The following is a 25,637-nucleotide window of genomic DNA, read 5'->3' on the forward strand; positions in this document are numbered from 1 at the left end:
TACCGACTGGTGGTTTCCACTGGGCATCGGCGAGAACACCTGGGCACTGACTTGGCACCCAGGTGGCTCCCTGGTGCAGATGAGCAGCTGGGGCCGTGTCCTCTTGAACTCCGGCTGCTCCTGACTATGTAAGTCCAAGTCTACACCTCAGTCGTCCTTGACTTACTCTGACCTGTTTCAAGAATAATCACTCTACAAGTATGCACGCAGACATTTCTGTTTAAGAGTTAGTCTTGCAGCGTTTGATCTTAAAGGTCAAAATTCTCTTACCCTTTTTTTTTCCAGGTTTTGTTGTACCCATATACTCTTAAAGTGCCAGGTGACTATTATCCAGTTACTTGATCTGGGGGATGGGAAGGCACAGAGTGAATGTCAGAGGGGATTGAATAAGGTATGTGCATGGAGAGGAGGGAGAGAGAGGAGTGGACACGGAAGGAGCAAGCTGAAAGGAAGTTACCAAACTGTTTACAGTGGTAGGTGGTGAGATTTCATATGGCTTTGTTTTCTTCTTTATGCATTTATTTTAAAACCCTGTTTACAGGGGGCTTCCCTGGTGGCACAGTGGTTGAGAGTCCCCCTGCCGATGCAGGGGACGCGGGTTTGTGTCCCGGACCGGGAGGATCCCACATGCCGTGGAGCGGCTGGGCCCGTGAGCCATGGCCGCTGAGCCTGTGCTCCACAACGGGAGAGGCCACAACAGTGAGAGGCCCGCGTACCGCAAAACAAACAAACAAACAGAAAAAACAAAAAAAAAACCAAACCCTGTTTACAAAGAGCCTCTTATTACTTTTATAAGCAGAAAACTACTCATGAATATTATTTTGCTCAGATGAGGAAGTTCAGATGAGCCAGCAAGGGTTTCCTCAGAATTAGTTATCATAAACAAGCCTGATGTAATATTTGGCTAGAGCTACTGGTAAATTAGGAGAATACATATACATGGTATTTCTGATTATTTTATTATGTGGAACCAAAACTGATTGAATAATCACTCCCCAAAAGTGTTTCTAGTAATGTGTGATTATCAGCCTGGAACAAGACCTTTAGCAGATTGCCGCAGGATTCCAGGTAGCTTCATCTAAATAAAGTAGATGGCAGTAACAAATTTGTCTTTATTAAGTTTGCAGAGGGAAACTGAGGGAAAATATCAGAATCAAGATTCACACTGATTTCAGTAGAATAGGAGAGTGGGTGAACATTACCAAGAAATTAAGGAGCGATAAGTGTCCAGTTCGACAAATCAGTGCTGTATATATGGCATGGGAGATGCCTGAAGAGCTGGTACAGTAACACACCTGAGAGCTTCAGCTGACTGCAAGCTCAGTAAGACCTAAGAGTGCTGCCTGCCTGGCCCAAAGCTACCATGATGTTAGGCAGTGTTAATAAAAATGTCACATGTGGAACAGGTAGACAGTATTCCCTCATTCTCTAATTAGATGACAACCCTTTTTACTTGTATATTTGTGCTCTAATTGGCCCAGTTTCATTGAATGGGGGAGGGTGGGGGAAGAAGAGATGTTCCTCATCCCAGAGAATTTGGGAGACATTCTTCAGTGCCAGGTGAGCAATGCTATGACTGCTGGTGTCTTTGAAGTTCACACACTTCTTCAGACCCAATACTTAGATCAGCTAAAGACTAAATACGCAATTTCCCTAACTTGCAATTTCCTCCTCTATGAGAGTATTGGTGAAAAAATATTGCATAAGGACTTTCAAAAATCGTTAGCACTAAACTTATTTCTGAAGTCCAGGCCACAGTTGAATTTAAGATTGATGGATAGGGACTTCCCTGGCAGTCCATTGGTTAAGACTTCACCTTCCAATGCAGGGGTGCAGGTTCAATTCCTGGTCAGGGAGCTAAGATCCCACATGCCTCGGGGCTGAAAAACCAAAACATAAAACAGAAACGGTATTGTAACAAATTCAATAAAGAGTTTAAAAATGGTCCACATTAAAAAAAAATCTTAAAAAAAAAAAGATTGATGGATAGAAAAAGTTTTTCTCCTTTCATTTACTAAAACCATAAACTTAGATTTGGTCCTAGGCAGAGAAGCTGTTTTTTGCAATGACATGTCCTATAAGAGGAGCTTATTGGCTGGCTTGATTGATATCGATTGTCTGTTTGCAAATAGTCTTTAAGCTGGCATCTAGATATGCCCTGATTTAGTCATCTTGTTATGAAATTTGCAGTGTATTTAGCTATGAATAATTATAACCAAGTAGATAATAAACTTCTTACAGACAGGAAACATGTACCTTTTAGAATTTTCATTTCCAGTCCTTTTCTTTCATCCTTTTAAAATTTCTTTCTTTCTTCTTTTCCTTCTTTCCTCCTCCCTCCCTCCCCCCACCTCCTTCCTTCCTCTTCCCACCCTCCCGCCATCCCTTTCCTCCTATCTTTCTGTAGCTAAGCACCAAGCAGTTGGTGACTGACAGTGAGAGCCCCAATCTTTATATAACTGAGGGCCCCCAGGCCAGCCTAAACTGTTGCAAATTCAGACAAACCTAGGGAGGTTCCAGGGCCAGCTGTATGTGTACGAGGCTGTGGACTCCCCTGGGGAAGAAGACTCACAAGGAAGGAGAGTCAAGGCCAGAGGCCTGGTCCAAAGATAATGGACTAGATCATACTGCAGCTATCTGCCAAGGACATGCAGCAGCTGGAGCATCACCTCAGCTGCTGGATGAAGGCACAGGGCACAGGGCCGCCTAGAGGCAGCTGGAGGAAATGAATGCAGGAGCCTCTGCTGCAAGAATAGCAGACTCCCAGAGGGAGACAGGAAACATTCTCCTGCAGAATTGGGGCAGAGTCCTACAATTCTACAGGCAGGAGTAAAGTCACAGGAAAATAGTGTTGCCCAGGGATTCAGTGTTTTGAAGTATTTTGAAAAAAATCTGAAGAGGAAACCGATGCACTTCAAAGAGCATCTTTCTTTATCATTCATCATGAGGAAGTGCCGATAAAAGGTAACTCACCTGTGCTATAGAGTGTCCTCTGTTTAAAAACACCACATTTACCACATCAGGGAAAAACTACTGATTGCTCATTCCAAAGTTACTTTGATGTGGGTATTCAAAAGGAAGGCTTTTGCTCACTGAAAGTGCACCCCCAAAATGTTGCGAACCTCTCCTTTAAGGAAATAGAGCACAAGGTTTGTCTAACTGAAATAATTACATTTTAAAAAGCATAATTAAATCTATGTTGTAAATACTTCTTTTATTTGACGCAAATGTACATGCTCTTTGAAATGTCTTTCTTATAATTACTGCCTTCTCTAACCAAGAATTAACAAGAAATAAGTAAGCAGATTGGGGGGAAATTTTTATTTCTATTATTATTATTAAAACACATAAAATGAATTCTTCAAGTGTGTGTGAGCTTAGCTGGTATTAAGCAAACATCTCTAGGCTTTAATAATGCTAGACTTTAATAAGCTTTTTAGTAGCACCTTGTAATAATGCGGTCCCCACATTTTCTGATTTGTGAATATCACAGCTGTACGTCAGCTTACACATCCCCAGGCTGCAGCTCAGGCCAGCTCTGTCCCTACTGTGAGCATTAAAAGCCTATGCTTTATCATTGGCCTAAAAATGCATATAATTGGATTCTATAATGTTTTCTAGATTTTTTTTCTTTTTGCTATATCAAGAAGGAGGAAAAAATGTAAATTGCATGTGGCCTGAAATGGACCTCTTCTGAGGATCGCGACTTGCGTTAACTGTACATAGCCTTGCCTCTGGTACACAGCACGTGTGCCCATTTCAATATTTACAAAATGTATTATTAGGAAACATAGAATAATAAAACATGAAATGAGGCCAAAAGGTAGGAATTTAACGTAGAATAATAAAACATGAAATGAGGCCAAAAGGTTGGAATTTAGCTTTTATTTTGCTTTAGATAGAGAGATTTTGTCTCAATCTTGGAATGAACTTGAACGTTAGAGGTGGTTAAGCTAGGCTGGAAACAATTTTTAAGCAGGAACAGGACCCATGTTCACCTCTTTGGAATCATGCAGATGGAACCTGCTTGGAGGATTGAAAGGGATGGAAGAGATTAGTAGGTGACATTAGAAGAGCCCATACAGCAGAATTTTTTTTTAAGCTTTGGTTAATTTAGTCTTAAGAAAAACGAAGGGTAAGCATTTTGTAATTTGTGTGTGTGTGTGAATGGTAAGTGTATTTTCATAGCTCTTACTGTTCTTATCCACTACGCACACACCCACAGACTTACCTATAAATGGTCCATGTAGACGTGGGTCTGACTAGAGATGGCAGAAATTTCCTCGGCACCTACTGGCCTCTCCGTCCTGCCATTCACTAAACATTGATTTCCAAAATGGATTCTTTCAGAAATTCTTCCCCCTCTCCCCTTTGGAGAAAAAAGATAATTCTCTTAACACGTAAACATCTTCCTACCCCAAGTTTACAAGAACATGGATCAGGAGTTTGACCTATCACTTTTGAAAAATTGCCCATCTTTAATATGGAGCCTGACAGAAGAAGTGCAAAACTAATAGTGGAAACTATTTTACATTATCACTGAGTCTGTAAGGGGTGGGGAAAGGAGAACCACTGTGAAGAGAGAATTGGGAGAAAAAGTAGAGTTTACTCTGTTTTTAAATATCCTAAGTGAATATGGTATAAAAACCACAAAGTATAGTTTTATCCTCAAAGGATGTAAAGAAAACAGAATCCTCAGAAAAGAAGAGCTGCGTTTGTGCTAGGGAGAGAGCTGAAAAGTATATTTTGTAAGAAAGTCAAATTTCAACCAAGGACTCAGTTTTTTCAGCCTGAAGCCCAAACTATAAAAATTAGAAGAAACCCTCTCTTTAGGACTAGATTGAAGGATTTACACTATGGATCCCAGCAGCTAGCTTTGCATGAACTGTTGCTCTCTCTCTTTGCTCTAAGCTCTGATTAGAGCGTGATGACGACTCTCCCACTCTGGGCTTCAGGCTGCCACTTTCCTTTTTGATAAAAACCTAGGGCTGTTATTAACATCGTTGCCCGATTATTGGTCTTACAAATAGTTATTGGTAAATATCAAAACTGAGAAATAACATTTAGCAACAATATACTAGACATTGTTTTGTTACATATATCCCTAAGATTTAAAATTCAGATTAGATAAGTATAGCATATGTAACTTGCAGAATTTGGAACATTTATGCTGAGGTTTATACCAAATTGACCCAAGTTGAAAGAACCAAGTAATGATGTTGAAGAGTCACACTTAACAGCTGAATTTTTTTTTTTTTTTTGCGGTACACGGGCCTCTCACTGTTGTGGCCTCTCCCATTGCGGAGCACAGGCTCCAGACGCGCAGGCTCAGTGGCCATGGCTCACGGGCCCAGCCGCTCCACTGCATGTGGGATCTTCCCAGACCGGGGCACGAACCCGTGTCCCCTGCATCGGCAGGCGGACTCTCAACCACTGCGCCACCAGGGAAGCCCAACAGCTGAATTTTATACCCTTTAAAACTTACAGGTGAATTGAAAATTTGCTCTCTTCCTAAACTATAAACTTCTTGAAGCATGACCTGTCTGTCCTTGTGGTATTATCATTCAACTCTGAACAACTGAACTAATCTATGTAATGATTCATCTGTCACTAGAGGGGGTTAAAGTATTTCTGTCCTCTGTTGTCACGGAGAAAGAAATATTCTAGAAAGTTGTCCTTTCTCCCACTTAGTATGTGTGGGAGTATTAAACCTCAAATAGAACAGTGGTAAACTTTTTTTTCATATTTTGTTTTTCTATAAACAAACTTTATCTGTGGCCTTGTAGCAGATGGTCAGTTCCAGGAAACACACAGCTAACAATGTCATTCCCCTTGTATTGCACACAATATAAAAACAGAGTTTAAGTAAATATTTGAATTAGGACAATTTGAAAAAGTTAGCTTTGGAATAGCCTTTCCCTGGCATGTATTGATCACTTTTTTCCAGAGTGGCTGTTTCAGTAGATTCAGTATGCTATACCTACGTCATTTAAATGAAGCTTGTTCAACATAACATATAATATAGTAGCAGAGCATAATCTTAGAAACAGCATTTGCAGAATGGAACTCAAATTAGGAGGTTCAATTCCTGCTGCGTATCAAAGAAAAGCTGGTCTATAAATAGCAGTAGAGCAACACCTAGTGCTAAACGCAGATATAGCAGAAAGATCATCGGTCACAACTGGCTTTTTAAATTTAAGGTTAATGTTGCAATTGGATGGCTCTTTATCTTGGTATTTTAACCATGGAATTATTCTGTGAAATGACAGGCATGGACCAGCGGATCTCTAAGGTTCTTTTAGACTCTGTCTGTGATCCTCCAGTTGGGTTATTACCATGTACTTTTCATTCTCATTGCCCCACATTCTTCTTAGTGAACTTGTCCATTAGATAAAGGAGGGTTGCTTAAGCCTAGCTTTTATCTTTTATGTCTATTAGCTTTCTGTGGATAGTGAGGAAGAACTAGAAGGGTTTATGTACTGGGACAATGCTTTGCAGAAGTTTCAAGAAATTACCTTTCTCCTCTTTAAAAAATAAATAAATAAATAACTAGGGCAGGATATCTGTACTGTTGAAAAAGGAAAGTGTGGGCCTTTGTATACAAAAGTGATACCATCATCTGCTAATGGTAGGTCATGTTTCTACTATGCTACCCAACTCCTTATGTCATAAGGATGCACTTAGTTTATTAGTTACCCTATCTCAGAAAAGATCACAATATCATCTGTATGAAAATACAATAGAAGCATAAGTTTGCGTAGCCAGATTCTCCCAAGTGAAAGTTTGCTATGTCTTTGTTATTTCATTTTTCTACAGATTAGGAGAAAATACTTTTTATCTATGGAAAGTGGTCAGATAAAGAAATAGATAAAGCCTTTGAATATGCAGAGATCCATAAAATCACTATGTTAGATAGATCACTGTGAACATGAACCAATTTAAAAGTTGGCATCATCAGTGGATTAAAGAAGTACACACAAGAGCTTTCTCTCAGAGGCGGAAGTTCTTGCTGGACTCAGGCCGTTAGTCTGTGACCTTGTGTCTTCCTCTGTTTAACACAGGGTCATGGGCAGTATGTCACGGGCTGGTTCAGCCAGGCCAAAAGAATCCCAGAGTGGGTGACTTCAGAGTGCCTCTCCCATATACCTACCTACAATGCAGAAGTGTCACAGTGCATTCTCACAGCTGGGTGAGCTAACCCAGAAGATTTTCCTTGTGTTTCTGTGTGGATTTTCATGGAGAACAGGAGAGATTTAAGGTACCAAGAAATTAAATCTTTTTACGTGAAGGCCTCAGGAGCTAGCTTTCACAGCAAATGGTCTGGATAAACTAGCGATTGTGATAAGCAGTGACTTCATAAATTCATTCATTCATTCATTCATCAGTACTTTCTAAACATCTCCTGTGGGCCAGGCATTGCTCATGGCTCTGGGATGCAGCAGTGAACAAAACAAAGTACTGGCTTCACAGAGCTTTCATTCTAGCTGGGAAGATACACAGTAAACAAGTAAGCCAGGAAGCTAGGGAGAATAAATCAGGTAGTCATAAGTAAGCTCAGAAAAGAGATGGAGAAACAGATTGGTGAGGGATGGCCTGTGATGAGGGGCCCTTTGAGCAGAGAGCTTGATGAAGTGAAGGAGTGAATCCGTTGTCTGTACCATGCTTAGCTCATGTTGCTTTCCTGTATTTTAAAATATATAGAAAATTGAGGCTGCTGATGTTTTAACTGTTGCTTGGAAAACAGAGTAGGGACTTTGGTTCCTGACCAATCAGAAACTAGTTGAGAGAGGCTCACCCTATCTAGTGACTCTTGGCCAGTGAATGGGGATTTGCCTTTGAGTTTTCTGCCACATCCGGATCCTCGTTAAATTCTCATCTCTTCCGCCAGGAACTCCATGCCTGAGATGTTTGTTACCAGTTCCCTCCCAGCTTTTCATCCCTTTTCAAGAAGCTGGGAAAGAAGAGTGATTAGGTTTTATGTTCCCTCAATCCTTGCCCTCCTTAGCCTCTGCTGTGTTTGTTGACAAGTTTTCATTATTTTATGACACAGTCACCAGAGCTGGGCTGAGATCACCGGTTTGTTACTTGGAGTCTTTTAATTATCCAGCTGGTGGATGTTGGCTCCCAGTTACTGGTTATTTGTGTGCCGCGAGGGTCAAAGTGAGGCCTCCTTGGAGGAATTCTGGGGGAAATCTGTCCAGCAAGAATCCAATTAGCCAGTCAGTACACAGCATGCAGTGTTTATTACATGCCCATTGTTTGTACCAGATAGAGGGGGATCTAGTTGGAAGTTTCCAGTCCTCAAGGAGATAACATTCTTAGTGATACAGACTTCTTAAGGACAGGCATTTTGGCCACTTAGGTACTTTTGCTTCTTTGGGATTTATTTTAAGCCATGGAATCTTAGCTATGGAAGGAGTCTTAGAAATTATCTAGTCTAACCTCCACATGTTACTGAGAAGGACACCAAGATTATGAGGTTTTGATTTACTCAAGGTCACACAGCCCTGGTCTCTGTCTACTACACCAGGCTGCTCCTCATAATATTCATTTGTTTTAGCCCACACCCCCTCAAGCAGATGTTCAGGAACATTCCATACAGCAACCATCCCAGTCTATCTCCACATCAAGGGCAAGAGCCCCGACATGAAGCACTGCAGAATGGAAAACTAACCACAGCAACGCTCTAGATAGGAATTCTGGGATTTTCACATCAATACACAGAAATGAAACTTTGGTTTTAGTTCCCTCTTTGTTCTAATTTTTAAAAAAGAAATAGCAAGGAATCTCTTTGTTCGGTTTTTTTATCTTGTTTTTGTTTTTTGTAACTGAGAGTAGAATCAGCAGTTCTAATAACGTCTCCTTTGTGCATCTGCAGCAGCGTCTCCATTCCCATTATGCCCTTGGCTTGAGTACAGCCCTATATGCTTTGGTACTTCATGGTTCAATTTTCAGATGTACGTATGTGCTTTAAAAGATGTGGTACACCTGTATACTGATCTACTAGAGAAAAGCAAAAATTACAAAAAAAAAAAAAAAAAATTACAAACGTCAGAGTCAAGTATGCCTAAGTTCCAAACCAGGATTTGACACTAATTAGCTGGGTCACACTTGTTGTTTAACACCCAAGAACCTCAGTTTTGCCATCTGTAAAATGGGAATAATGAAGACACCCATAGAGGGCTTTAGTGAACTCATCCTCACTGTTCCTCCCTCCCTTTTGCCTTTCACATGGGTATAATTGGATCAAAAAGTGTGTTTCGTTTCTCACAGAACAATTTGGTCCTTTCCTCTTTCAAAAATGCTAAGAGAAGGATCTAAATGAATATACGTTTTCCATTTAAGAGGACTTAAAACTTTGTCCCTAAAAGCAACTTTAAAAACAAGCATAATCTGAGAATACTTCCGGATACTTAGAGCAGCTTCTTTCTCCTTCTGCTTTTTTTGCCCTTTCCCTCTATTTATTTCCCTTTTGTCCTCCCTACAAACCACTTTTGTAAAATGTACACGGACGGCCCATGGCTCCCATCACTCCTCTGTCCCGGAGTCAACTCTGTCCAAACCCAGGCTCTGGATCTGAGAGTGACGCAAGAAGCTGGTTTTGGCCTCGGGAATGTTTTCCTCTGTGTTCTGACTTCTCTCTTGTTGTCCTTCTCTCCTCTCCGTCTTTTCCCCACCTCTCTTCCCCAGACACCCCCACTGTTTTCTCTCTTCCTGTTTTCTTAGTTTCTTCCCCTCTCCTTGGTGGCCAAAGCACCAATCAATCACTGCCGCTGTCACAATCGATTCTATCTGTGGCTTCTCTATCTCCATGATAAAACAAGATAGGAGCAGCCTTTCTAAAAGACAGACATCTCCACAGTAGCCTGTGGGAGGCTGCCTGGCTCGTCAAGTCTGCCAGTAAGACCACTTCCTTCCAGCTGCAGGGCTTGGGAGAGCCAACCGACAGCAAGCTGCACAAGTTTGCCGGTGACACACTTGAGTTGTTTTTCTTTGCGAAAACAGAAGAAAATTCTGATAAATTCCAGATGATTTCAAAACACATCTGAGGGTCAGATATACAAAAAGGCAGATAAAATCTGAATTAGGTAAGTACACGTTGAGGCACAAATCTCTATTTAGATCCAAACATCTTGCAGATTGAAAGCCTTTAAATTTGACAATTCCCAGTTAGGGATGATAAAAATTGAACTTTGCTCTCCTTAAACCCCAAGCCATTATGAGAAGGGAGGGTTCACTCAAAGTTGAAGCCGAACAGCTAGTCAAAAGCAGAGGGAAGTGTGCATTATGAATGAGCACTGGAAATGTTTTTAATCCAGTTAAGAACCTGGAATATTTGGAAAGACAAAAAAGTATATGAAAGATACCCATTAGTGTGTCTGCATGAGGGCTGTGTCTTCACGGTATAATCAAACACATCTGTCCATCGTTCCTATGCTAGGAAGACAGGTTCGTCTTGGTGTTGAAGGGGCATTCCTTACACTGTGATCTACATTCGTCAATACTCTCAAGGATTATTGAGCCGCATGGCTGGATGTCTGAGTAAAAGTTAGGCCTTTCATTTTTTGCACATTACTAAAGCCATAGATCTTTTCTTTTTTCCCTTTTGTTCTCCCACCTTTTAATTTGAAATTTTCGAACCTACAGAAAGGCTGGAAGAAAGCATAAAGAACACTAACGTACCTAGTCACCAATTGGACGTTCTCTTACGTAACTGTAATGCCATTCATACTCCCAAGACACTTAACGTTGATGCACTAGTGTTATCTAATAGAAACTCCAGGTTTATATTTCCCCAATTGTCCCAGTAACTTTTTTATTATCTTTCATGACATGGACAGTTTTGAAGAGTCCAGGCTAGTGCTTTGTAAAATGTCCCAGTAATCTGAGTTTGACTGTAACTTTGTGATTAGATTCAAGCTATACATTTTTACCAGGAGTGCTACACAGGTAATTGTATCATATCAGGAGGCAATGCATCATATCAGGAGGCGGTGAGGTCGGTTTGCCCTGTTGTTGGTGACTTAAAGTTTGATCACTTGGTTAAGATGGTGACTTAACCTTTATCCTGGTTAAGATATTTTCCATTGTAAAGGTATCCATTGTGCTTGAATCAGTTGCTGCACTGAGGTTAGCAGGGTATTAATTTTCTAATTTTTTCATTCCTTTTTTTTTTTTTTTTTCTCGGTACGCGGGCCTCTCACCGTTGTGGCCTCTCCCGTTGCGGAGCACAGGCTCCGGATGCTCAGGCTCAGTGGCCATGGCTCGCGGGCCCAGCCGCCCCGCGGCATGCAGGATCTTCCCGGACCGGGGCACGAACCCATGTCCCCTGCATCAGCAGGCAGACTCTCAACCACTGTGCCACCAGGGAAGCCCTTTCATTCCTTTTTGTATATATCAGGTGGAATCCTCAGTACAGAACCCAGGTCTTTTTTTTTTTTTAATTGAAATATAGTTGATTTACAATGTTGTGTTAACTTCTGCTGTACAGCAAAGTGATTCAGATAGATAGATAGATAGATACATAGATAGATAGATAGATATTCTTTTCTGTTATGGTTTATCACAGGATATTGAATATAGTTCCCTGTGCTGTATAGTAGGACCTTGTTGTTTATCCATCCTATATATAATAGTTTGCATCTGCTAATCCCAAACTCCCAAACCATGCCTCCCCCACCTCCTCTCCCCCTTGGCAACCACAAGTCTGTTCTCTATGTCTGTGTGTCTGTTTCTGTTTCATCCATATGTTCATTTGTGTTGTATTTTAGATTCCACATATAAATGATATCATATGGTATTTGTCTTTCTCTTTCTGGCTTACTTCGCTTAGTATGATAATCTCTAGGTCCATCTATGTTGCTGCAAATGGCATTATTTTATTCTTTTTTTTGTAGCTGAGTAATATTTCATTGTATATATGTACCATGTCTTCTTTATCCATTCCTCTGTCGATGGACACTTAGGTTGTTTCCGAGTCTTGGCTATTGTAAATAGTGCTGCTATGAACATAGGGGTGCATGTATCTTTTCAAATTATAGCTTTGCCTGGGTATATGCCCAGGAGTGGGATTGCTGGATCATCTGGCAACTCTATTTTTAGTTTTTTGAGGAACCTCCACACTGTTTCCAAAGTGGCTGCACCAGTTTACATTCCCACTAACAGTGTAAGAGGCTGGAACCCAGGTCTCTCTGATGCCAAAGCCCATGCTCTTTCTGCTAGAGGAGCTACCTCTAATGTGTAAACAAATGAAGGTAGTCACCTGAAGCTCCTGGGGAGATAAAGCATTTTCTTTCCATCTCTTGTCTAGAGCTCCATTTTCTTTTATCTTGGCAAAATGGAACCCCTTCTGTGGCTTTGAAACTTACTTTAAAAAAACCCTAAGACTTGAGCACACACAGAGCTGTCATTTCTAGGGCTCACGTGTGAAGGAGTGTATCTAGAGAGGTGGAGAATGTCCAAATCAGCTTCTCCCCCTCAGCATCACTGACGTTATCCCATCTATCTGGGGGTCCAGATTACATTTCCTTTTCTTTCTTTTTTTGCAGGGGGTGGGTGGGTGAGTGTTGGAATCAAAATGTCAGTTTGTTGGGGACTTTTTGGGGTTTTTTTCCAGTGGCAAAGCTGGATTGAAGAGTTTGGTAGAACTTCTACCATTCTTCCCTGTGCCAAGATGATGAGGGAGAAGGAAGGATCTGCAAAGCAGCCTGCAAAGACCTTGACAAACACCACCTCCACCAGGGATTACAGACTGGCCTTCCAGTAAGTTAGTGCCAAATGGGAGGGAGGGGCCCTGGAGGGGCAGGGACCCTGTGAGCCTCCCTGGCTGCCAGACACTGGGAACAGGAGATGTGGCCGAGCTGAGAGGAAGCCCGGGCCAGGGGCAGAATTACATTTTCTCTTCTTTGCCGGTAGCTGCCCTTCCTGAAAGTCTTCTTGCGTTAATGAAATCAGTGTGGAAAGATTTCCTACAGCAGGGAAAACACACAGAGAAATCCCTAGTTCTCCCTCTGTCCCTTCTTTTGTTATAATAAGTGGCGACGACTTTCCTAATCACTAATAAATTCAGGTTTACAGGTCACAGTGACAGAGTCAGGGTTAGTGTTACAGTGTCACAAACACCAACCCCCCCCCCCCCAGATTAAAACAAAACATATTCCCTTTGTTTGACATCTTTGTACTGTTTAACATGAGTATTTCAACAGTCTTTATTTTCCAAACACGCAAACGGGAGACAGTGATCTGACCCGCAGTATATTGACATACCATGTAGCTATAACCTTGAGATAAAAAGTAAAGGAAAAAGTCAAAACAGCTCAAACCAAATACTAACACAAGCACGTCTTTCTTCAGTCCAGAAGGCTTGCCTCTGTAACAAGGGAACACACTGACATTAGTACACACTGACCGTGGTGCCCACGCACAGATCCAGATGGCTAACCCATGGGGCCCCAAATGCGAAGCTGGGAAGTTGAATGTATTCGTTAATTAATTTGACAAGTGTGTCCTAAGTATCTACTTTGGGCTAGACATGTTTCTAGGTGTTGGACATGTCATACATCAAGGGGATTTATAAGACGTACAAGCCCTCTGCTCTTGTGGAACTTACCTAGTGGCATTGGGGGAAAAAAAATATCAGAGACTATACTCCCACAATGTTAAGAGGAGATGATGGAAAATAACAACTATAGCAGAAAGCCTGAGCTGGTTTCCTGAATTCTGTATATCCAGGAATGCAACTTCTTCAAAATCTGGGTCACACTGTGGAAAGACAGTAAGACAGAGAGGAAATGGCGGAGAGTCAGAGAGAAGCTTCACTCCTCACCGTACATGGGAGGGTCCTTTGGGAGCTTTTACCAGCTTTTACCAAACCTAATGTCCATAAGACGACGGATAAGAGAAACAGTGAAGACTGTGCCTTTGTCCCATACTGAAAGAACTCCAAAGATGCAATGTCCCAACGAAATAACAGGTAGCTTCCCAAGCATCTTTGCTATTCGGAGCCCAGCGCTAAGGATTTTACATGTATTGGCTCATTTAATGCTAACAGTCACCATCTGGTGACATAAACACTAACTTTATTCCCATCTCCCATATGAAGAAACAGCCCTAGAAAAGCTAAGCAACTTGCCTTTGCCCAAGGACACATACCTGGTAGAGAGTGGAACCAGGATCCTAGCTGTGTCTGACTCCAAAATCCATGTTCTAAACCACTACCTTTCCATCCATAAAATTATTTTTCTTAATTTTATTTAAGGGGAAAAAAGGTATTAATATTGCATAGAAATTTAATCAGATCGCTTCAGAAAGTTGTCTGTGTTTTCCAGATGTTATCTTGGAAGGACAGTCAAACATGTCCTCTGAGTCAAAAGCAAATACACACCACTTGCTCAAATGCATGAGAAACTAAGAGATGAACTTCTGCGATTGCTTCAGTGTACGTGAGCCCACCATCTAAATTTTGAATTACGATTCTAGAATGGAGATCAGTATTTTAGTCAACTAATGAATGATTCCTCAAAGTTTATTTTACAACTGCATACATTTCCATCTTTGCCCTTTACTCGATAATTGAATTAATAATAAATTAACTGAGCTGAAGCTGGTTTAGTGAAAACAATGCAGAAGTCCATAATGAAGCTTGTGCCTATTTGGGGATAAATCTGTATCAAAAATTTAAAAATAATTATAGTAGAATTGAACTTTGAAGCGGGGGAGAGGTCTTGCTTTTGCTTTAAATCACTGAAATTAAATGTAATGAAAAGTGATCAGAGTGCTTATTTTTACTTTGTTTTGTGGGAAATTGTGCTGGGAATGTAGGTCTATTGTGCACAAAGGATGTTGGCTTTATGCTGGAACCACCAGGCAGGTTGAGTTGAGAAACAATTAGCTCAGTCAGCAAGCCTTTGAATCTGATTAAGCCAGGAAGTGGTCACTCCCCAAGACAGAGCAGAATGAAGGGAATGAAGGCGGTAGCCCAACACGAGGAATGATTTCTCTCTCTGAGAAAAACTAGTATTATAATTTATTATGTCAAATTTATGTCAAGGATTATATCACTACATTTTATTATTATTTCACTGAAAACAAATATAATCTTGTTTCCGAGTAGATCAGCAGTCCACATGTGTCATGGCTACTGTCTCTAAGAAACTTCTGTTTATTGAGGCTTGACATACTCTCATGTTTTGGTAACAAAACATCTTTGAGACCTAGGACCCAAGTCACAGAGGAAAATGCAAGACTTATACAAGACTGCTGGCCGGATTCTCATTACTCTGGGGGCTCTCAGTGTATTCTCTGGAGTTATTGCTTTCTTCCCAGTCTTTTCCTACAAGCTTTGGTTCACAGGATGGAGTGTCTGGATTGCTTGTCCCATCTGGAATGGAGCTTTGGTAAGAAAATATTTTTATTACATATGTTGAGAGAATAAAGGAAAGAGGGAGGGAAGGAGGGACCAGAATAACATGTCCCTTTAAAGTTTTCCAACAATATGAAGACATCAAAATTCTACAGAAAATCAGATTTTACCTTAGAACATTGATTTCTATTAGTTATCTTTTAAATATAAGGTTTTCTTAATATCATTTAATCATATCTACAACATATCAGGTATACTATAGTGAAAATGCTGTTCGAGAAATTCTTCAAAAATTATTTTATTTTAATCTTCTTTACCTGGACGTTCTGAGAAATCGGAATCTATCTTTCGAAATTTGAATGTAGAAAAAAATATGAACCATGAAAAATAATTTTTAAATGAAGAACAAAGTAAAATAATTTTCAGACTAATGCTTTTATTAGAAACACCGAGGTGTGTTTATGTGACCGAAAGGTTTAGAAGCCCCAAATCTTAGTTCTCCCATCTTTTTCTTTGAACACAACTGCTTAAACTGAAAATAAGTGAAGAAGTTGAGTGATGGGCTTTGCTAACTTCACATGTTGCCAAATTTGCATGTGTCAAATACACGTGGGTACTAAGTAACTGCTCAATGTCTGCCTGTTGAATGGTCACCACAGGTGAATGATGACACTGGTACCTCAGCTCCCTGGGTCAAAGAAACCAACACATGTAGTCTTGGGAGTAGGTGGCTGCCATGGAGGCATGATCGAAGAGGGGTTACAAAGGCCCAAACATCCAACAAATCCTTCTCTCGTTGTTTCCTGGGATGCCTGACATTCACTATTGGAGACTAGACAATTTGATTTTGAAGCTTTTTGATCGTGTGGAGTTTTCTCTTAAAATGTAGCCACTCTCAGGAGGGGCAATATTTTATGTTTTTAAAAAAATCAAACTTAACAGAGATGTCATCTAAATGCAAGACCCTAGGAAATATAATTTTAATTTACTTAATAAATAAATATGTATTGGTAGCCTACTACATGCTTGAGTTACAATGGAGAATAAAACAAGATCTCGATATTAAAGGAATTTGGTCTAGTGGGGTTTAATGATGGTGTGCAGATGGAGGAAAGCGGGATGGTGGGAGCATGGAACTGAACATGGAAACGATTTGATGGTATTTTTTTTTTATTTATGTTTTCTTTTACACCACCACCCAAGTCTTGAACTTTTCCTCTTTCCCCCAACAACTACTCCAAACCACACATTCAAGGAAATGTTTATTAAACATCTACTAGAATGCAGGGATGGCATTTATATAAATGACTACCAAACTTTTTTGTTAGTGACCCAGAGTAAGAAAAATATTTTACATCAGGACCTGGAATGTATATAAATACATCTATATCTTTCTCTCAAGGTAAAAAGAGAGATACTGAAATATACATGTAACTAGATTTATATAACATATGTTTCGCAAAACAATACTTAACCTTCTATGTGAATTCTGATATTTTCTATTCTAGTTAACTTTGTAAAAATCCTGACTTTACAACTGGCCCAAACTTTAATAACAAAACCATGGTTATAGCTCAATCCTGTGTCCCTTTCTTATAATTCTTTGCCTATCCCTGCAGGGTCTCTCATAATATAGTCAACAGATATTGGTGATTTGATTAGGTTCACAGATTACTGAGTATATGCTTATTCTACGCCAAACATCTGCTTGACCAATCAGACCCAGAGAAATGACATGACAAATCTCTAGCACATAGCTAATTGGTGGCTTTTTGATTTTTTGAGAGTGAAGCATGGGGAAGTAGAGTCAGAGAGTTAGGATTTGGAGAGGTGAGCCTCTGTTCAAATCCTGACTTTAACATTCTTGGTATGTAGTCAAGAGCAGGGCCCTCATTCAACCAATTCCTCATTGCCTTTACCTGTAGAATGGGGAATTTCACAGGTAAAGAGAGCCCATGTGAAACTGTCTAACCATAAGAGGCTCAAAGAGAATGAACACAATTTGCTCAAAGACTGCATAATAAAGAGCTTTGCCAATTTTAAAGCCCTACACAAATGCTAGTTAATACGATGCCTTTCATTTATGCCCTACTCTCTGTCCAAACCCTTTGTTCCTAATCCCTTGCCACCTGCCTCACTCTCCCATTCTGTTCCCTGATGACCTGCTGAGTTCCATATCATATTACATCCTGACCTCATCTCCAACCACTCTACCCTTAGCTCTTTTCTTTCCCATCACACTGGCTCCTTGTTTTCAAACATGGCCAGGTATGTTTCTGTCTCAGGGCCTTTGCACTGCCAGTTCTCTGCCTGAAGCCTTTTCTCACATACAGCTTGTTCCCTAACTTTCTTCAATTCTTGGATCAAATGTCACTTTCTCACTGATGCCTTCCCTCATTACCCTATTTAAAATTGCAGACCTCCCCCGCAAATGGCATTCTCAATCTCTCATCCCCTACTCTATTCCCCCCCCCACCCCGTAACACCATCTAATATACAACATAATTGACTGACTTATTATCTGTTTTTTGTCCTTTCCCCCCAAATGTAGATTGTACAAAGGCAGGATTTTTTTTTTTTCTATTTTGTTCATTGCTTTATCTCCAGCACTTGAAAGGGAGTAAGTGACATGCTAGGTATTCGTGCTAAATATTGCTTGATACATATTGTCGAATGAGTGGTGAATGCCATGCTCTCCATTCTGACAGTACAGAATTCCTTATACAGTTGAGCTCTAATTAGGTGGCAAAGAATAAAGGTCAAGCTGGTATTTACACTAAAGCAGGAAAAAGTCCTCACCAGAAGGAAAGCAATAAGAATGCTCCCTCTTTCAATAATGTCTAAATTTGGAACAACGTGATTTTTTTCCTAGTCAGTTTGGTAGTGAACCACAGCTCTGTCTGATTAGGGTCGACTTCAAAGGTCTCTGACCCATCCCACAACCTTCCCTGCCAATCACTTCTCAACTTGCCTGCAAAGTGTATCTTCCTCTGGTAGAAAGATAATATGTACATTTCAAACATATTTCCTTTTGAAAATGACTCCGTATCTCTTTTGAGATTGGAAGAGATAGATTTTAGAAGTGACCCATACTTTGTGTTTGTCCGGTGCCTTTCTTTCAAAGCTTTTTCTAAATTCTTCACAAATATTCCTCCTCAGACTCTCCTAGCTCAATTCTTACAGACACATGAGAAGCTGTTTTCCTAGAAATCTGAACCAGGTTATTGAAAGTCATCAGCTGCTAGAAAGTATGTAGCAAGGAGATCACTGAGCCTTAAGGACTGAGCGCTACTTTAATCCTGGAAAACCTGGCCTGTAGATCAAGCTCTGATGAACAGACTGAAGTGCACTGAGTTAAAAAACGGGACTAGGATCCAGGGACTTGGCCAACGGTGAGCAGCAGCGCTGTACCCAGAACCCTGCCTGGAGACAGGAACTTAGGAGAAAGGTAGGGCTGGACTCACCCATGCAAGCTCCAGTTTCCTCGTTTATTAGAGAAGGGACATGATTGCACCAATGCTCAAGTCTCTTATAGCATCAACAGTCCTGCTATTTCCAATCAGCTGATGGTCCATTTTCCACTTAGATATCCTAAGCTTCTTGAAGCTTAACTGGTCCAAAAAAGGTAATCATCTTACCACCAAAAGCAATTATGCCTTCTCCAGACTTCCCAGTCTTTGAACCCAATTTCAAACCCTGGAGTGACTTTTGACTCAACCCTTTCCTCTAAACTAGTGTTTCTCAAACTGAAATGTGCATGTAAATCACCTGGGCATCTTAAAATGCAGGCTCTGATTCAGTGAGTCTAGGGTGAAGCTGAGATTCTACATGTCTGACAGGTTCCCAAGGGAGGAGATGCTATTGGTCCTTAGGACAGTGCTTAGGGCAGCAATGCCCAAAACCAGCCCATTTCAGCCCCACTCCCGCTCCACCACATCCAATCCATTGCCAACTTTTATTTTTCCTACGAGGCAAATCCCTATGCATTTTTTCTTCTTCGTTCTCACTATGCAACCCCTGCCCACCTCCTTACCACTTCCTGCCCCACTCAGGTTTTATGCCTTGAAACTTTTAGAACCAACCTGTGGGGATCTATACATTAATGGGTTATAAAATCAACCTGTTGGGTAGCTAGCATTTAAACATATAGAATATGAATAGAATAGAACAGAATAGGATGGGACAGAATGGAACGGAATATAATAGAGAATTCTACAGTGTATCACACATAATAAAGTTATTGTTATTTTGGTTAGATGTAAAAATATTTGTAACTTTTGGCCGTGTTACAAAATATATTTCTTACTATGGGTAAAGGTTAAAAAAAAAAAAAAGCTTGAAGACCAAGGTCCTACAGAGACCTCTAGGCCAATGCAGCAAGCATGCAATAACAGGCCCATCTTTCTAAACCTCTGCTGTACCGGTCTAGCCCCGTCTTCAAAAATCTTTAGTGTTGCTTCATTGTCCAAACCGAGTTCAGATATATTAGCCTGGATTTTGAGGCCCTCCACGCCCTGACCTCACGTGGCTTTCAAGCCTGATTTCCTACTCCTCTCTGCCAGGAACCAACTCTCCCATGGCTGCCCAGACTGCCCTTCCCTCTGCATCTCTCACTGACGTCACATCCATCCGTCAAACCTGCTTTGAGTCATATTTCCCCCACAGTGCCTTCAGTCCTTTCACACCTGGACTATAGATTCCGTTGACAGTTGGGGCCATTATTTGTATAATTATTGCTTGGTGAGCTTGCTTACCTTATTCGGCTTCTCTGTGCCTCATTTTAAAAATAGGAGACGATCTACATCCTAGGGTCATTCATTATGAAGATTAAATGAATTAACACATGTAAAGCATTTGCTAGAGTGCCTGTCATAGAATAAGTGCTCAATAAATGTTAAACGTTATTATCATTATTCCATCGGCATTGTGCCTATCACATCCCTTGTTCCCAGTAGACCCAAAATAGATGTCCGTAAGTGAATAAATTAGCCCATGTTATAATGATTTCTCTAAAAGTTTCTATTTCTGTTGTGAAGCTCTCTGCTTCCTTCAATTCATCTGCTTCTGGGAACTGCATCCTTACTGGGGCCATTTAAAGATTTAGTGGGAGGGGTCACAATTAGCATGCAGAATGTTAGCAGCAACTTTTGCAAAACCCAAGTAATGTCCTTGGAACTGTCCCCACAGAGCAAGTCCACAGCCTGTCAAGAAGAGCTGAGGGTGGAGAGGGCAGGGCTGGGCCTCCAGCTGCACTCCCACCCTCCCCAGGCATGGCCTCCTTTCCGCCCTTCCTCACAACCTGACCGCCCCTCTCTACCCAACTCTTCACCTCTCAGACCCTCCCACATTTCCTTTTCCCACTTGACTTCTCTTCCCTCAGATCTCTTCCTTTTTTAAAAAATCTTTTGGCTGCGTGGCACAGCATGTGGGATCTTAGTTCCCCGACCAGGGATCAAACCCATGCCCCCTGCACTGGAAGCGCAGAGCCTTAACCACTGGACCACCAGACAAGTCCCAAATCTCTTCCTTTTTCATTCTATTCCCCTTCCCTGTCTAAAAATAAATTTTTTTTAAACAATGGAAAGAAGAAAAAGGAAAGCCTGTGACTCTTGGGGGAATACCCGCACTCCACCTCCCACGCACGGCCGGGCACCAGGAAAGATGGGTGTGCTTGGCTCCTGAGCCGCAGTCCTCAGGGTGGATTTAACAAGTTACTGAACGGCATGCATACACCAGCTTCCCCCATGAAAGATCTTTTTCAAAGTTTTGTGTAAACAAAGCAAAATTGAAGCTGGCAGCTACAACAGAAATAACAGGCAACTGCAATTCGGCAGGATTTTTCAACTTTTGAAAGGAAAGAAACAGTTTGTGCCAAAGTAGTTAAGGCAGCCTGGACTCTAAGCATCTGATAATGTCAGCTATCTACTTGGACTTCAACCAGCAGAGACATCTCCTTTGCTTTTTATCTCGTTTGCTTTAGTGTTTCTCTCACACAGAGGAGTGACGTGTCAATTGAGCGCTTTGCCTCTGAAAGCAGACTAGCCCCAGGCTTAGCATCAGTGCTACAGTTGCTGTTAATAATTCTCCTGTTTTGTTGTACTGTTTATGCTGGCTCAACCTCCATAGGGTCCCTTGGAAACTTTCCTCTTGCAGAATCAAGGCAACCTCTTTCAATTGCAGATGGTTCTGTTTTTATCCATGGGAGTTTTATGGTATGGCGATGCCAAAGTCTGGAACGTCAGGCTTAGCTACACGAGTTTTGTGTGAGTGTACATGTGCGTGCTTTTTTCCCCTCGCTCTCAGATTCTCTAAATCCAATATTCAAAATAGAATATGCCAGGAAAATGAAAAGCTAGGTCTCAAAACAATAAATATGCCAGACCTGGAGCTACAAAAAGCAACATCCCACAAAACCATATTGGTTAAAGCTCCGATTTTTTTCCCCTCTTGATACTATACATACAGTCATGTTTATTTCTCTGTCAAAACCCTAAATTGTAACTCTTTTTAAACCTGTCCTCATTCTATATCTTACTTCAGGCACATCTCTTCCTGGTTTTCTCTCCCAACCTCAAAACATTCCTTGACCAGGAACAAATGATTTATGGGCTGGGAATAAGCAATTTCCAGACACTGATTACATAGGTCTCCATCAGACCCGGTGCCGAAGCGAAGATGAGCCCAGAATTTTTTTCTCCTTATCTATTGCTCAGTTCTGGTGACACCATTCCCTCCTTTGTGGAACTATTTTCATTCTGCATTTGGGGGCTTTTTCTTCAACGGAGACTATGAAGAACTCTCTTTTGAAAAGCTGGACACCACTGCCCCCAGAACAATAAATGCCCCATCATGCATTCATTCTAATGATAATCTTTGTTATTTGAGAGACAGGGATCACCGGCAGGCTGAGGCCGCAGAATCTCAAAAAAAGCAAAGAGTAAAAGATATACCGCTGCCGGGAGGTTTGCGGGTGGGTGCGGTTCTGTGACACGTTTCCTTTTCAGTTCCTCCCATTTGTAAATTTAGCAATTTGGAAAAAGATGAACAATAGACAATTAACCAAAATAAAACAGACGGCAAGGGTTTTAAAGCCAAGCTTTCATTGCAGTGACATCTTCACAGTAGCAAAGGTTATAATTGTGATGGCAACGGCAACATAGAAAATCAAAAGAATGAGCTTGTGTGAATCATGTCTCTGTGACACTGATGGCTTCTTTTCCTCATTGTCATCACGGATGAGGAGGTGATCAGAGCCATAAATCCATTTAGCCATTTGCTATTCCTTCTGGTTTATGATAAAGTCGTCAAACCGTGAAGCAAACTGAACTCTTTCCAGAGGTACCTTCTCTCACAGGATGTTGTTTTTCCATTTTCCTTTCACAGGCCATCATGACTGGTATACTCCTACTGTTGGCTCACAAAGAGTGGACCGAGAGACACCTGGTAAATGTATAGACATCGAGTAGGTTGGCAGAGAAAGTTTGAAGGTCAAATCTCTACTAGTTCAGGATGGAACACAGAGAATGATTTCTGATTATAATTGAATCCTATCTAATAGATGCCTTACTATGATGGATTTCAGTCATAAACGTTGTTTTAAATGCATAAGTTTTATCTGATACCTGCTCCAAACATTTTCTACCAGTTCCCGTGATTATTGTATTTAAGTAGTGTAGTTTGGGGAGGACAGAATCCGTGTTAGTCTTCCTGAATTTCATTCTGAAAAAGTGGATCTATAGGATCCTCTGTTTTTAATCATGTATTTTCAAGTCTCAATTTGGTATCTCCTTCCAATCTCCCTGTTACCTCTTCCCCTAAAAAAGGATGAAAAGGGGCTTCCCTGGTGGCATAGTGGTTGAGAGTCCGCCTGCCGATGCAGGGGACACGGGTTCGTGCCCCGGTCCGGGAGGATCCCGCATGCCGTGGAGCGGCTGGGCCCGTGAGCCATGGCCGCTGAGCCTGCGCGTCCGGAGCCTGTGCTCCGCAACGGGAGAGGCCACAACGGTGAGAGGCCCGTGTACCGCAAAAAAAAAAAAAAAAAAAGAATGAAAAGTCTGTGATATCTTGCATTTCAACAGTGTAGAGCCAAGTAAATCCCAAGGTACAGAAAGACTACCTTGATTCGATTATAGCTCCTCTTCCCGTGGCTACAGCAGGGCTGCTCGAACTTTAATATATGTGTGAATCACCCGGGGATCTGGTTAAAATGAAGATTTTGATTCAGTAGATCTGAGTGAAGCCTGAGATTCTACATCTCTAATAAGTTCCCAGGGGATATTTAGTGCTCCTGGACCATAGACCACACTCTGAATAACAAGGTCCTAGGGTAAGGCAGGGGTTCTGTTCACTCATCTTTGTCTTCCCACCCGGACTGGTTCTCAACACATGATAGGAGGTAAGTCAATAAATGTGTTGAGTGGAATTGATTTCATTTTTGCTCCAGCGGGTTGATATGTTATTCTCCCATAGTGAAAGTTCAAGAGGAAGGCAAAAGGGCCTAAAGAGACGGTTGTAACCCACTTCTCCTTCATTTCCCAGTAGGAAAGATGAATAGCCAGCATCTCTTTCTTTCCACATATTGCTGAGAAGCTTCTGAAAAATCTAGTTCCCCAAGTAACAATTTGTTTCTGCTTTATTTTCAGTGGGAAGCTAGTTTCACCTTTGTGGTTCTGAGCATCCTGGGATGTCCACTTCATTTTACTGTAGCCTTGGCATCTGCTCTCCTTGGCCCGTATTGCCTCTACTCATTTTGGGGGATTGCAGGGACCAATTACCTTGGTTATGCAGTTGCCTTTCCTTTTCCATATGCAAAATTCCCATCAGTTTGTGTAGACCCACCACACTATGAAGAGTACCACCTGACACTTCAAGCCTTAGACCTGTGCCTGAGCTTTGCCATGCTCTGTGTGTCCCTGACAGCGTTCATCACACTTTCTGCAAGACTTCTCCGGAATGGACATATAAATGTAAGTTTCCAGAAAGGGGGAGCCAGTTCCTGTTCCATCCTAAATGCTAAAATGGAAAGTTTGGTACATTGATACTTAATCTGTCTCTCTTTTTTACCCCTGTATCTTGTATAACCAAAATTCTCCCACTCTTTCTACTTCGACTCCAGCTAAGAGGCTGATATATAATACATCAACATCAGATTTAGCTTTCTGACATTTTCCGAAAAGGCTGATAATAATTTTAATATGATAATAATAGAATTATGAACTGAATATTTAGTATGTGTCAGTGTACTTCCCATTTCACAGATAGTAAACAGAGGCTAAAGAGTTTGTATAACTTGCCCAAGGTCACACAGCTTAATGACTAGTAGGACCAGATTCAGAACCCAGAGCTATTTCTCTTCATCAGGCCAGATTTGTCCTGGGCTCCCTCATCCCCCTCCTTGCATCCTCTGCTCCTCTGCCAGACCATTAAGATGCAAGGCTCTGGCCTCCAGGAGGGTTAGAGCGGGGTCACTGGGAAAACAGCACAAGTGATTTCTGATTCCAAATTCCTACGGTTGATACTGGGTCCCTCCTCTGTGGGTTGAACAACCTCCCTCTGAAAAGAGGTATTTCTCACTGCAAACTCTTATACTGGCTTTATGATTCAAGTTAGGATTATATCAGGGTCAAGTGAATTTAGGTTATGTTAGCCAATTTTTTTCCAGTTTCATCCTATCAGCACCAACCAGTAAAGCTGGAAGACAGGAATTTGGCACTCCCAATGCTTTTTGTGGTCAGTCTTGTCCTCTTCAACTTCTTCATAAATCTGCAAAGGAAATCCTGTACATTCTTAGGAACGGAGTTGATTTTACAAGGAACTTGCCGAGAAACAAGGCAAGCAGACCAAAATCACTGCCCCCGCTGTGCTGCCAGGACATGTAGAAATTTAGTATTTGAGAATTCTCCCTTGTGGCAGATGTCCTGACTTTCTAGACTATTTACTAAGGAACATATGCATAGGAGAACCACACATTAAAAGTTGACAGTCATAACCCCTTAGCATGCATAGCTAATCAGACATCTGGCTGTCATTTTAAGCATGACCCTCACAACATTGAGGTTTAACGTAGGGTGGAGAATAGGGAGAAAAGAATGAAAAAAATATACGTCGAGCTTTGTAAGCCAACAGCGCCTTACCGTGGAAACCCAACAGTGAGACCACCTAAAGTGCCTGGAGAGAGAGAAAATTAATTGAAAACAGAGCAAAGTTCTGTGACTTCAGGGTTTTGCCTTTGCCCATCTTGCTCAGAACAGTTTCTTGCTGTGTGGTTTCTGAGCTA

At 41.3% G+C, this 25,637-nt stretch overlaps 1 protein-coding gene across 3 annotated transcripts in view; it reads left to right on the forward strand.

Annotated features, from left to right (window-relative positions):
- TMEM212 (transmembrane protein 212) overlaps nt 1–24,399 on the forward strand; it is a gene marked incomplete at its 3' end in the record, with an annotated part of 42,888 nt that extends 18,489 nt beyond the window's left edge. For 2 of the 3 annotated variants that reach the window (XM_079923389.1, XM_079923390.1), the window contains 5 exons: nt 12,617–12,762; nt 14,328–14,437; nt 15,113–15,395; nt 22,745–22,804; nt 24,004–24,399. In XM_079923389.1, coding sequence (XP_079779515.1) covers nt 15,237–15,395; nt 22,745–22,804; nt 24,004–24,399 — 615 coding nt within the window. In that variant the 5' untranslated portion in view covers nt 12,617–12,762; nt 14,328–14,437; nt 15,113–15,236. Of the gene's footprint in view, nt 1–6,703; nt 7,259–12,616; nt 12,763–14,327; nt 14,438–15,112; nt 15,396–22,744; nt 22,805–24,003 lie in introns of those variants that run through there. The other variant, XM_079923391.1, reaches the window with a different exon arrangement.
- Nucleotides 24,400–25,637: the final 1,238 nt, after the last annotated feature.

The sequence above is a fragment of the Stenella coeruleoalba genome, assembly GCF_951394435.1.
Source record: "Stenella coeruleoalba genome assembly, chromosome: 5".
Taxonomy (NCBI): Eukaryota; Metazoa; Chordata; class Mammalia; order Artiodactyla; family Delphinidae; genus Stenella; species Stenella coeruleoalba.